This window comes from Cebus imitator, unplaced genomic scaffold (genome assembly GCF_001604975.1).
Source record: "Cebus imitator isolate Cc_AM_T3 unplaced genomic scaffold, Cebus_imitator-1.0 Scaffold47, whole genome shotgun sequence".
NCBI classification, from domain to species: Eukaryota; Metazoa; Chordata; class Mammalia; order Primates; family Cebidae; genus Cebus; species Cebus imitator.
This window is the reverse complement of record NW_016107362.1, coordinates 1,812,816-1,825,258: the sequence shown is the minus strand read 5'-3', so window position 1 is coordinate 1,825,258 and position 12,443 is coordinate 1,812,816. Positions and strand designations below refer to the sequence as shown.

The window sequence follows — 12,443 nt, the reverse complement described above, 5'->3', positions numbered from 1 at the left end:
GAGACTGAGTCGTGCACTTTTGCCCTGGCTGGAGTGCAATGGCACAGTCTCAACTCACTGCAACCTCTACCTCCTGGGTTCAAGTGATTCTCCTGCTTCAGCCTCCTGAGTAGCTGGGATTACAGGTGCCCGCCACCATGCCCAGCTAATTTTTTTTGCATTTTTAGTAGAGATGGGGTTTCATTATGTTGGTTGGCCAGGCTGGTCTTGAACTTCCAACCTTGTGATCCACCCACCTCGGCCTCCCAAAGTGCTGGGATTACAGGCATGAGCCACCATGCTTGGCTGAAATTTTGGTTCTTAAAGTATCATTTAGGTCTCGTGCTTCAGGAATCAATTCTTTAAAATATAAAACTAAAGATCTTTTGACTCTTTGTATGATAAAATATTTTGAAAGGATATTTCATAATCTTTATGGCAGAAAGATCTTTAAAGTGTATTTGATATGAAATCACAAAGAGAAAAATCTTTTGAGTCATTGGGTTTGGGAATTATGTCATGAACACTGAATACAAGGATACCTTTACAGTTTAAAACCACCTCCTTTACTGTATGCATTGATCTTGGACCTGAATTGGAAAGGTGATTTTTTATTTCTCTATAATGTTGTTAAAAAGACATTGGGCCTGTGGGTATTGGGCCTTAAATTGAATTTTCCTTACATAGAAAAATGGAAAAAATTGGTTTAGGTATGTTAGGTCACAACAAAAAATAGGCCCTTTTGAAGCTTAAATTTATGCCTCCCTTAGCCTTGTTTAAATTCATGCCTGGCCACAAATATTAGTGCTGAGGCTGTCTGTCATCTGAGCAGTTGCACAGCTGTTCATTCACTGCCATGTGGATTCGTCTTTATGTCTAATGCTGTTTTGAAGAATCTTCTCAGAGGTTAATGATGAGAGGATGTAGCAGTAGGGACAACACCGTGGCAGATGAGAACTTCTAGTACGTCCTTTTAATCATGATTTTTAACACTGGGAAGCACAAGCTTTATAGTCTCCATGTGAAGAGGCCCTGGTGAGTGTATTGCGGTGAATAATATTAGTCGTGGGTTGCTTACTCCTTGGTTAAAACCTCCTAGCTTTGTTGACATACTAGTCACTATTCAACTGTTAGGAAATGAGTTGTCATCGAAGGAAATAATGATGCTGGGATTTGGATAAATAATTTATGAGATAATTTCAGAGCCTTGATCTTCATCCCACTATTTACTGAAGAAGACTTTCCAAAGTATACTGCCATGGGAGCTAGAATAATTGAGCCATTTTGTGAAGCACGTTGGAGACAGACTTCTATGGGAGGCAGCAGCTTCTCCAGAGAGGACCTTTGGCTTTGGAGTGGGACCAGCCTGGGCTTGAATCCAAGGCCTGCTAGGTTGGGCCGTGCGTGTTCCGAGGCTGGTGGTTTAACCTTGCAGGGTGCTGTGGGCATGTGAATCCTGTAGTGCGGCCCCTGGCATATAAGAGGCACTTCATAAGTGTCGCCCCCTTCTCTTCTCTGTGGAAGCTATGTGTTCACCTCCCATGGGAAGACATTCTTAGTCCCCGTCCATGGGCTCCTCCAGTGCTCCACGGTGGAATAGCCAGTGGGGCGTCCAGTGTGGAATTCAGTGTGGAAATGAATGCAACATAGTGCTTTCATTCCGTGAGTGCCAGCCACACTGCGTGTTCCAAATAACACTCCTCCCTCTCTCGGCAGGTGCCTGAGATCATCAGCTCCATCCGGCAGGCGGGGAAGATCGCCCGGCAGGAGGAGCTGCACTGCCCGTCGGAGTTCGACGACACGTTTTCCAAGAAGTTCGAGGTGCTCTTCTGCGGCCGTGTAACGGTGGCGCACAAGAAGGCTCCGCCAGCCCTGATCGACGAGTGCATCGAGAAGTTCAATCACGTCAGCGGCAGCCGGGGGTCCGAGAGCCCCCGCCCCGCCCTGCCCCACGCCGCGCCCACTGGCGGGTGCCAGGAGCCTGGGCGCAGGCCCATGCGCAAGTCCTTCTCCCAGCCCGGCCTGCGCTCGCTGGCCTTCAGGAAGGAGCTGCCGGATGCGGGCCTCCGAGGCAGCGGCTTCTTCAGCTCCTTCGAGGAGAGCGACATTGAGAACCACCTTATTAGCGGACACAATATTGTGCAGCCCACAGATATTGAGGAAAATCGAACTATGCTCTTCACGGTAAAATATCACCCAGCTCGTGCTCAGCCCCAGTCTGCCATGTGTGCTCAAGAGAAAATCTGCTTTATGGAGCAAAGATTCTTAGTTGCTTTTGGCCTATGTGTGAATGCATATATTTTCATGCTGAACAATTCTATTCTTAAAATAAGATCCCTCCTTTAGTCATAAGCCTTTACAGTCATCAGGGGGGAGCAGAGATCCATCTCATACACGTGTGTAATTTTTATCTCACCCCATAATTGTAAAGACACCTTTTCAGTGTGGGAAGAACAGTGAAAACATGTGAGGCCAACAGAGAGATGTTTAAGAATATATATGAATTGGCTGGGCACGGTGGCTCATGCCTGTAATCCCAGCATTTTGGGAGGCTGAGGCTGGAGGATCATCAGGTCATGAGATTGAGACCATGCTGGCCAACATGGTGAAACCCCGTCACTACTAAAAATACAAAAAGTTAGCTGGGCGTGGTGGTACATGCCTGTAGTCCCAGCTGCTCAGAGGCTGAGGCAGGAGAATTGCTTGAACCCGGGAGGTGGAGTTCTCAGTGAGCCAAGATCCCACCACTGCATTCCAGCCCAGGTGACAGAGCAAGACTCCGTCTCAAAAAAAAAAAAAAAATCTATCTATATATAGATATAGATAGATAGATAGATAGATAGATAAATTTCAGGTGATATATTTCAACAGAATCTTTTAGTTGGAAAACCCTCTCTCTACTATTAATGTTTTTAGTTATGAAACATTTACCCTTCGCTAGTCAGGGTAAGTGGCTTTGTGAGCAACATTACATTTGAAATTTATACCCAAACTGAAGTGTCAATTTAGCCAATTGCTTGCTTTTTTTTTTTAAGAAAAAAATATGTTAAATTGACAGTGAGCCAAATGCTAGGAAAGGCTGGGACAGGGGGCTGTCCCAGGTGCGTGGGGTTCCTGGTTCCATGCTGATCTGGGCTCTTCTGAATGGGTATGCCCTCCCCGGGAGTCCCCTGGGTCTGAATGGAAGAGGTGCGGAGCTGTCCCAGCAGTGAGCCGGTCTCTAATGATGGAGGGAGCTAGTTTTTTCCTTGGCCTCCTTTTTGGCTTAATGCTGACTGACATTCTGTAGAGAACAAAATTACCTTAAATGTTAAGCCCTCTTTTCATGTCTAATTCAGGGCACAAGTGAGATGGCAAAGGGGGAACCAGCTACCTAGGTTAGTGCAGCGTGGATGTGTGCAGGTTTAAATCCAAGGTGGTGCACCAGAGGATAAATAGGGCTGATGTTTTCATCTTTTGACCACCGATCTAGTGTACCAAAAGAGTAGTCAGATTTGAGCTTTAATTTGTGATCTGTGTCTTTTAAAAACTCTCTTGGCGACATTGAGAAAGCTGCTGCATGCATTTATTTATAAGTACTGACTCTTGGACTACTGTGCCAACGTCCCTCGCCACATGCTGGAAATGCAGCCGTGAGCAAGACAGGCATGGTCTCTGCCCTCATGGAATTTAGATTCCAGTAAGGGAGACAGGCAACTGAGTGCACACATAATTCTCTACTTACAGTCGTGGCAAATGCTGTGGAGGAGAGGCACTGGATGCCATGAGAGCATTTTCTAGGGTAACCAGGAAAGGCTTCTCGAGAAAGTGATTGTCACCTAACATAGGTTTCATTGTGGCCACCTGGGAAGGTCATCTGGGCTCACAGAGCAACAGATGAGAAGGTCCTAAGGGAGGGATGGTGCCTGGTGCCTGGAGAGTCCTGGAGGCCTGCGCACCTCCTTTGCTCAGCATTCTTCCCACGGTTGTCACGGTCTCACCTCCTCTTGCTTCCTTTAGGTCTCTGCTGAAATGTTGACATGGAGGAATAATCCTATCAGTAAGACCATTAGCAACCTCACTTCCTGCTTTTTTGCTTTGTTTTTCTCTGTACAATTACAAATAAACATCCATCTGATACAATTACAAATAAACAAATAGAAGATTTTCTGTCCCACATGCCCCCAAGAAGATAGGCTGCAAGAGGGCATGGATTTTCATCTCTCTGTTCACTGCTGTCGTCTATAGTATCTAGAGCACAGCTGTGCTCTGTAGACACCTGTTGTGTGAGAAATAAGTCCAGGTGGCTGCTCTGAAAACAAGGAAGGATGGCGCATAGAGATGGAGCTGGGGCTGGAGGCAGCCCCATGAGAGTTGTGTTCATTAGGCACAACTTTATGGGTCTTGGTCAGGATTTTGTTTTTTATCCAGAAACAGTGGGCAGGCACTACATGGTTTAAAACATAGTGTGAAATATCTTTGGCTACAGAGCCAGGATATACTTGGGGGAGGGTAAGAGTAGGATGGGGAGGAGAGTGAAGCTGTTGCAGTAGTCCAGGTGAGAGATAGTGGAGTTTGTGCTGAAGTGCACTGGGGGTGGAAGGGGCAGACATGCAGGAAGTCAAATTAATGAGATGCATAATCCTTTGGATGTCATGAGGAAGAAGAGGGATCTCAGGAGCCCCACCCAATCTTAGATTCTGATTTGCTCTTTACAACCCAGCCACAGCCAAATAATGCCTTGGAGAGCCTCTCAACTATGAGATTTTCAAAGGTTATTTTTAAAAATAAACATAAGGACCATCTTCATTATGTAGGTAAAGACAGTGACCCCTAAAGAGACTAAACGTACTCCAAATAGATATTTGTTTTTTACAAATAAGGAGGCGATTGTGATGGCTCCTACTCTAGAGAGAGACACAGTCTAATTTAGAAAGATGTCGCATGTTAAAAATGAATTAGTTTTTCATCATCCCTGGTCTCCATGGGAAGACGAGAATAAAAGTCTACCTGCCGCTCTCTACAGTTCAGAAACAGCAAGTGTGAAAATGATTCAGGGTGCAAAGTCCATGTCCCAAACAGAATGCAGGTTTCTTGGGCCCCCTCATTGAGAGTATAATTCCCCTCGACCTCAGTCTCCAAGAAGCTTATGTATCTGATTTGTATTTTGCATCAAGGCATAAAGAGTTTAGAGGAGAAGTTGGGACTGGGAGTTAGAGTGGCAACATTAGGATGTGACCACCGACTTCTTGGTCCTGAGGAGAAACTAGAAGTACAGAAACCAACACACACTGAAACCCAAAGGGCTTAGCGCTCCAGAGACGTGGAGTCTAAAAGGCAGTCTTTCACAGCCTGCAGGGGCACGTTCACACGGAATAGAATGGGTATGGCAACACAGCAGCCCCCTGTAATGCGTGTCTGTTAGCATGTCCCGAGTCAGTAAGAGGATGGCAACTGATGCTCGTACTCTAACTTGAAAAGGTCTGGTAATATGTGCTGGTAAATGGTAGATTATTTTAACAGTAACTCAGAAAGACTTGTCAGTAAAACTCATTCAAAGTATCTTGGAAGCTTTGAAAGAGTAGATTCTGTTTTCTGGAGGATTCACTTATGCGGAGACCTCAGTTTTTAGGGGATGTGTGGCTCTTGAGGCCTATTGCTAACTTTTGGATACCTGGTTCTTTCATCTCAAGGAAGACTGCTGTCCTGTGTAAGTAAGTGAAGGCAGTAATAGGTGTCTGGTACGACCTGAAATCCAGAGAATAAGTGAGAACCTTTGAAATGATTTCTACGATGATGTAGTCAGAATTTTATAGGAGCTTGCCCCTTTTATTCTTTATTTTCATAGGTCATGAAATGAGAAAGTTTGAAAAGCTAGATTTTTTGTTTGTTTGTCTTTTAAGATTGGCCAGTCTGAAGTTTACCTCATCAGTCCTGACACCAAAAAAATAGCATTGGAGAAAAATTTTAAGGAGATATCCTTTTGCTCTCAGGTAAATGGAGATTTTTTTTTTTTTTTACTTGATTGCAATGGAATTTTTAAATGAATTTCTTTAACGTCTGTCATATAACAGAAGTGCTAAAGGTTACAAGGTGTATGTTTTCTAAGTAGTGTATTGATATTTGTTTTGCTTTTCTTTCTCCTTTGATATATTAAGGTCAATAATAAATATAATTTTGAAATTAAGAAATTGGCTCTTAGCAAAATAAGGGACAAAATATATCCGCTTTTAATTTTCTCAGTTATTGGTAGTAATATTACATGGTCATGACTTCCAGATGCACGTGTGTCTTTGTGCGTTACACATATATATTTACACATCTCACACAAATGTCTCTTTTTATTAGATACATATTTCTACTTTACAAAAAATTATACCTTTTTTTGGGTACCAATTAGTAGTTCTTCTCCTTTCAAATATAGATAGTGCTTATCTTTGGAATGTTTTGCTCAGAGTACAGTGTCCACTTGAAAGCTTTTTTCTCGACAGTCTTCCAGGTGTTTCATAGAGAGACATTGGAAGAATCTGTCAATTAAGATTAGCAGTGCCAGTTTTACTCAGGATCTTCCTAAGAAATACGAGATCACCTAAAGTTATATTTGCTTATTTTTTTAAACTGATTTTTCATTTTCATAATTGATAAAATGTGAAAATGTCAGTGTTGATTTATAATGTGGTCTATAAATATTCAAAAGGGACTTTCCTTTTCTACAAAATGTGAAAATAAAGAATATTCTTTATAGATTGAATAGGGAACCATTTACAAAGAAAAAGCTTTTCTAAATCCTACTTCCTGAAGTTGTAGCCTCTAGCTTATGCTTAACTTGCTATTGGACAATATTAATTAAGATGGCAAAGCATGTCAGTGATTGCTCATTATTGGAAAATATTTGGCTTGAAAGTGACATTACCCATAGAGTTTTTATCCTGATTTGCTGCTATTTCTGTTGAAATATTAATGTTAAATGTTTGCATTTTTGTGTGATAGCTTTATAATTTCCTAAAGAGTGTCGTTTACAACTTTATATAATTACCTGAACATTAAGTTATCACTCTTATCTCTGATTGCCGATGCTTTCAGAACACATAGATGTGTTAAAATTTATGGAAAATGTTTATTTGTATTAAGGTGCCTCTGATAGCTGATGATTTTAAAACACGTTTACATAATAATATTTATTATACATAGCTCTTAGTGGCAGAGCCTTGACCTAACAGCTTATGTTTAAATGCTCCTCTACTCTGTTTGCATATAATTTTTGACTCTTTATTTCAGTTCACTTCACTATTTACTTATTTTAGGAGTACAAATGTATTTTAAATCTTTTTTTAACCTTCGGGTGTGTGTGTGCGCATGCACGTACATGTGTATATGTGCATACTTGTGTTTCTTCACTAATCTCTGATCTGCCTTTGATTTTTTTGAGTTGTCTTTATTCTTTAATACTTACATCTCAAACAAAACAACAAAAAATACTAAAATGAGTACTAAAACTTGAGTTTTCAAGTCTTAGTTCTCTTATTGTTGTGGAGGTAATCAAAGGAACATTATAGTGAACCAGGCTTATTTGAGATGTTTTTAGACTTAAAAAATTTTTTAAATATCAGAGAAAACAGTAATTTTCTAGTGCTCTTTAAAATTGTGCTGTGTAGGCTGAGTGCAGTGGCTCACGCCTGTAATCTTAGCACTTTGGGAGGCCGAGGTGGGTGGATTACCTAAGATCAGGACTTCGAGACCAACATGGAGAAACCCCATCTCTACTAAAAAATACAAAAATTAGCCAGGTGTGGTGGCACATGCCTGTGATCCCAGCTACTCAGGAGGCTGAGGCATGAGAATCACTTGAACCCAGGAGGCAGAGGTTGCAGTAAGCTGAGACTGTGCCGTTGCACTCCAGCTTGGGCAACAAGAGCAAAACTCCATCTCAAATAAATAATAAATAAAATTGCGCTGTGTAAATCTTGAGGTGTATTTCTGATGTTGATGCATCTTTTGGATACACCTGAACATCTTGTTCTCTCCCTTCGACAGGGCATCAGACATGTGGACCACTTTGGGTTTATCTGCCGGGAGTCTTCTGGAGGTGGCGGCTTTCATTTTGTCTGTTACGTGTTTCAGTGCACAAATGAGGCTCTGGTGAGAGAGGACAAGCAGTTCTTACCTTGGAACCTTCTTTACAAGGAATTTTAGCCCCACTGATTTTTCTGTCCCTAGGAAAACCAGATAGTCATTGACATATCATTATTTGTCTTTAGTTATTCACATATGACTATGCAGTAAGTAGCTAATACACATCTGAAGCTTACTTCAGTGTGTATTTTATATTTTTTATTTCTGAAGAACTTGCTCAGTGTCACCCACTGGCCTAGCATTTTACAGTGTCATTTTGGACATCTGGTCTAAGGAGTTTGCCTTTTTTCTCAGTAGTTCATATTTTTAGTTTTTACTGTATCAGTCTGTTCTCACACTGCTAATAAAGACATACCCGAGACTGGTTAATCTGTAAAGAAAAGGAGGTTTAATTGGACTCACAGTTGCACATGGCTGGGGAGGCCTCACAATCATGGCAGAAGGTGAAGGAGGAGCAAAGGCACGTCTTCCATGGTGTCAGGCAGGGGAGCGTGTGCAGGGGAACTCCCCTTTATAAAACCATCAGATCTCGTGAGATTTATTCACCATCACGAGAACAGCACAGGAAAGACCCACCCCCAAGATTCAGTTACCTCCCACTGGGTTCCTCCCATCACGTGTGGGAATTATGGGAGCTACAATTCAAGATGAGATTTGGGTGAGGACACAGCCAAACCATGTCATTTACCTTATCTGCTTTAAGAGCTTTGAGGGTCCCTGTAGTATTTTCAGACTGTAATCCTAGCCATTATTCCAATTATTATCCGTCAATCTGTGAAGAGTAGTGCAGAAAAATCTTAAACGCTTAAAAAGTATTTTCCGTAGATTGCCTGACATCGCAGCCCAGCTGATTTCAAATTGACTTTTTGGTGGCTACAACCTCTCTTCTCTTTGATTAGGTTGATGAAATTATGATGACCCTGAAACAGGCCTTCACGGTGGCTGCAGTGCAGCAGACGGCCAAGGCACCAGCCCAGCTGTGCGAGGGCTGCCCCCTGCAGGGCCTGCACAAGCTCTGTGAGAGGATAGAGGGTGAGTAGAGGACCCTGTCCAGCGTGAACACAGTGGGAGTTACAGGTCCCAGGAGACCTTTAGATGATACTCACTTGTTGGAAGCTTCTGTCTAACAGAGGCTTGTATTAGAGAGATTGTAGGTGGACTCTCAGCATGCAGTGGGTGTCTTCTGTGTGTCAGGAATTGTGCCAGATGCTGGTGGCACAAACAAAAGAACCTAGAACCCCCTTCTGCCATCTCCCTCCAAGGTATTCTGAGGGTGTGGGAGGAGTTAGGGAAGCAGGTCACCAAACCGGTTGCGTGGTGTGTATCAAGGTTGTGTGAGTGGTTAGTCATACCGGCCACTGCAGAGATATCGGAAAGGTAAGAACTAAGGAACTTGTACTGGTTTCTCCATTACGGGGTCATTAGAAATCTCTGCTAGTACAGTTTGAATGGAGAGGAGGTATCGGAAAGCTGGTTGCAGTTGAGGAGCAAATGGGAAGGAATAAAGGAAGTGGTGACTTTAAGTATTGATCAGTACTTTTAGAAACCTGGCTTAGGGAGAAACTGTAATACATGTTATGATTTGTAGCTAATATGTATGTATTGAATAAGATCTACCAGGAAATGTACTAGGTGCTTTTTGTTATCTATTTAATCCTTACCACATTTGTGGAAGGAAAAGGGACTATTTATTTTGCATATATTGCAGATAAGTAAATTGAGGATTAGAGATGTCTAGGAATAAACTAGTATTTTGAGAGCCCATGATTCACCCCAGGGGTAAAGCCCTGTTACCTGCCACCACATATTTCCAGGATAAGGCCAGGCCGGGGGAAGACCTGGGGATTGCAGCTAACTTTGCCTTTTTCAGAACTGGAGAGGTTTGAATGAATTCAGACCCCAAGGGGCCAGAGGGGCCAAGTGAATCCGAATGGAATGGAGGGGGTTCCTCTTGAACGAGAGTGGGGAATTCTCCTGAGGCAGGAAGTGAGACTCTCCCTCTCTGGGACTCTAGGGAGGGGCGAAGGGAAAGGACAGAATTCATTGACACAGAAAGGGAGTGGTGATATGTTTATCTGAGGGCATCTGGAAGGTGAAGGAGTTTTCACCTCTCTGTTCATGATTTTGTGTTTTTTTTCTGTTTATGGGAGGATTTCTAAGACTTTTTTGTGACTTGTCGGGGGGGGTCACATGATTTAAACAACCCACATTATTATGAAAAGAAACACAAATTTGATTGTTTCTCAAGATGTAGAATGTTTATTATACACCTGTAGTCCCAGCACTTGGGGAGGCTGAGGCAGGCACATCACTTCAGGCCAGGATTTCAAGACCAGCCTGGGCAACATGGTAAAACCCTGTTTCTACTAAATTACAAAAATTAGTTGGATGTGATGGTGCATGCCTGTAACTCCAGCTCCTCGGGAGGCTGAGGCAGGAGAATTGTTGAGCCCGGGAGATAGAGGTTGCAGTGAGCCAAGATTGCGCCATTGCACTCCAGCCTGGGAAACAGAGCGAAACTCTATCTCCAAAAAAAAAAAAAAAAAAAGACGAATGTTTATTAGAAGCTATAATTTTGGAAAGAAAGCAACATTGCTATTTAGATCTGATTTTCCTTTTTTTAAAAAAATTATTGTAAAAATATATGTAACCCATTGTAACCTTCTTTAAGCATGCACTTCAGTGGCATTATGTCCATTCACATTGTTGTGCAGTCCACACCACGAGCATCTCCAGAACTTTTCCAGCTTCCAAAACTGAAACTCATTCAGTGTCAGCTCCGCTCCCTCTCAGCCTCTGGCAACCTCCATTCTGTTTCTAGGTAACTTTGTATAAGCGAAGTCATAAAATATTTATCTTCTTGTTTCTGGTTTATTTCACTTAACCTAATGTTTTCTAGGCTCATGTGTATTGTAGCATCGCCTGAATTTCATTCCTTTTTGAGGCTGAATGATACTCCATTATATTTGTGTAGCACATTTTATTGATCCATTTACCTGTCCATGGACATTTGGGTTCCTTCCACCTTTGGACTACTGTGTGAATAATGCTGCTATGAATGCTGATGTGCAAATACCTGTTTAAGTTCCTGCTTTCAGTTCTTTTGGGTATGTGTCCAGAAATGAAATTGCTGGGTTATGCGGTAATTTGATGTTGACTTTTTTTTGAGGAGCTGCCGTACTGTTCCACAGCGTTCTATAATCCCTCTGGCAATGGGCAAGGACCCCAGTTCCTTTATGTCCTTGCCAAAATTTGCTACTTTCTGTTTTTGTTTTGTTTTGTTTTTTGTTTTTGATGAAAGCCCTCCAGATAGATGTGAAGTAGTATCTGGTTTCCCTTTTTAAATGAGATAAATTCACCCAATTGACATCTTAAGGTCTGGGAAGGGTCATTTGTGGCATCATAATGTGCTCTTTAAACTGAAGAAACAGGATTAATGTATTCAACTGTGTTTTCCACGTTGTTACTATTTGCTGACATTATACAAAATATATCTGGGAACAAGAAAATGTGTGCTTTAACTAGAGTTCCCAACTGAGAGGATCACTAACCCTTTCCTAGTGGTTGCCAAGATAAGGTAAATGATGACAGAAATATCCCTTAAGAGCTTATTAAGAAGCCAGCAATGACTTTGGCCTTGAAGATAAAGCAGATCACGATCTGCAGGAACTGGAATGCTTCCAGAGCGCCCTTGATAAATCTGTCTTTGGTCTGACTTAGCTTTCAGAAAGTTACAGCTGAGAAGTTGAATCAGGGTAGGGATTTTGCTGCCGTCATTTCGGAGTTAATCATTTAATCCATCTTTCACCTGATAAAATCCAACGAAGGCACAAAACTCTACTAATGTCAGAACATTCTTACATAGTGCAATTAGAAGTCTGGTGGGGGTAAGTTTTACCTACATGTTGGAACTCATTTCTAAAAGTGTAGAGGGCACATTATTAGTAAACGAGGCGCTAGTTATTACATTAACACTTTTAGGGTTCCTTGCTTTTTGCTGTTGTATTCCTAGTAAGTAGAATGAAGTGGCTTATTAAAACTCATTGTATGTTGGTGTAAGAGTAGTTCTTTTTTTTTTTTTTTTTTTTTGAGATGAAATGTCTCTGTCACCCAGGCTGGAGTGCGGTGGCGCGATCTCAGTTCACTGCAACTTCTGCCTCCCAGGTTTAAGTGATTCTCCTGCCTCAGCCTCCCGAGTAGCTGGGACTACAGGTGCACACCCTCATGCCCAGCTAATTTTTTGTATTTTTAGTAGAGTTAGGGTTTCATCATATTGGTCAGGCTGGTCTCGAACTCCTGACCTCAGGTGATCTGCCTGCCTTGGCCTCCCAAAGTGCTGGCATTACAGGCAT

At 42.2% G+C, this 12,443-nt stretch overlaps 1 protein-coding gene across 1 annotated transcript in view; it reads left to right on the top strand.

The window, feature by feature from the left end:
• TBC1D1 (TBC1 domain family member 1) overlaps positions 1–12,443 on the top strand; it is a 241,899-nt gene that overhangs the window by 117,194 nt on the left and 112,262 nt on the right. Inside the window, exons 3-6 of the mRNA XM_017527240.2 lie at positions 1,696–2,163; positions 5,862–5,951; positions 7,993–8,097; positions 8,991–9,123. Of these exons, the coding sequence (XP_017382729.1) occupies positions 1,696–2,163; positions 5,862–5,951; positions 7,993–8,097; positions 8,991–9,123 (796 nt within the window). The remainder of the gene's footprint in view (positions 1–1,695; positions 2,164–5,861; positions 5,952–7,992; positions 8,098–8,990; positions 9,124–12,443) is intronic.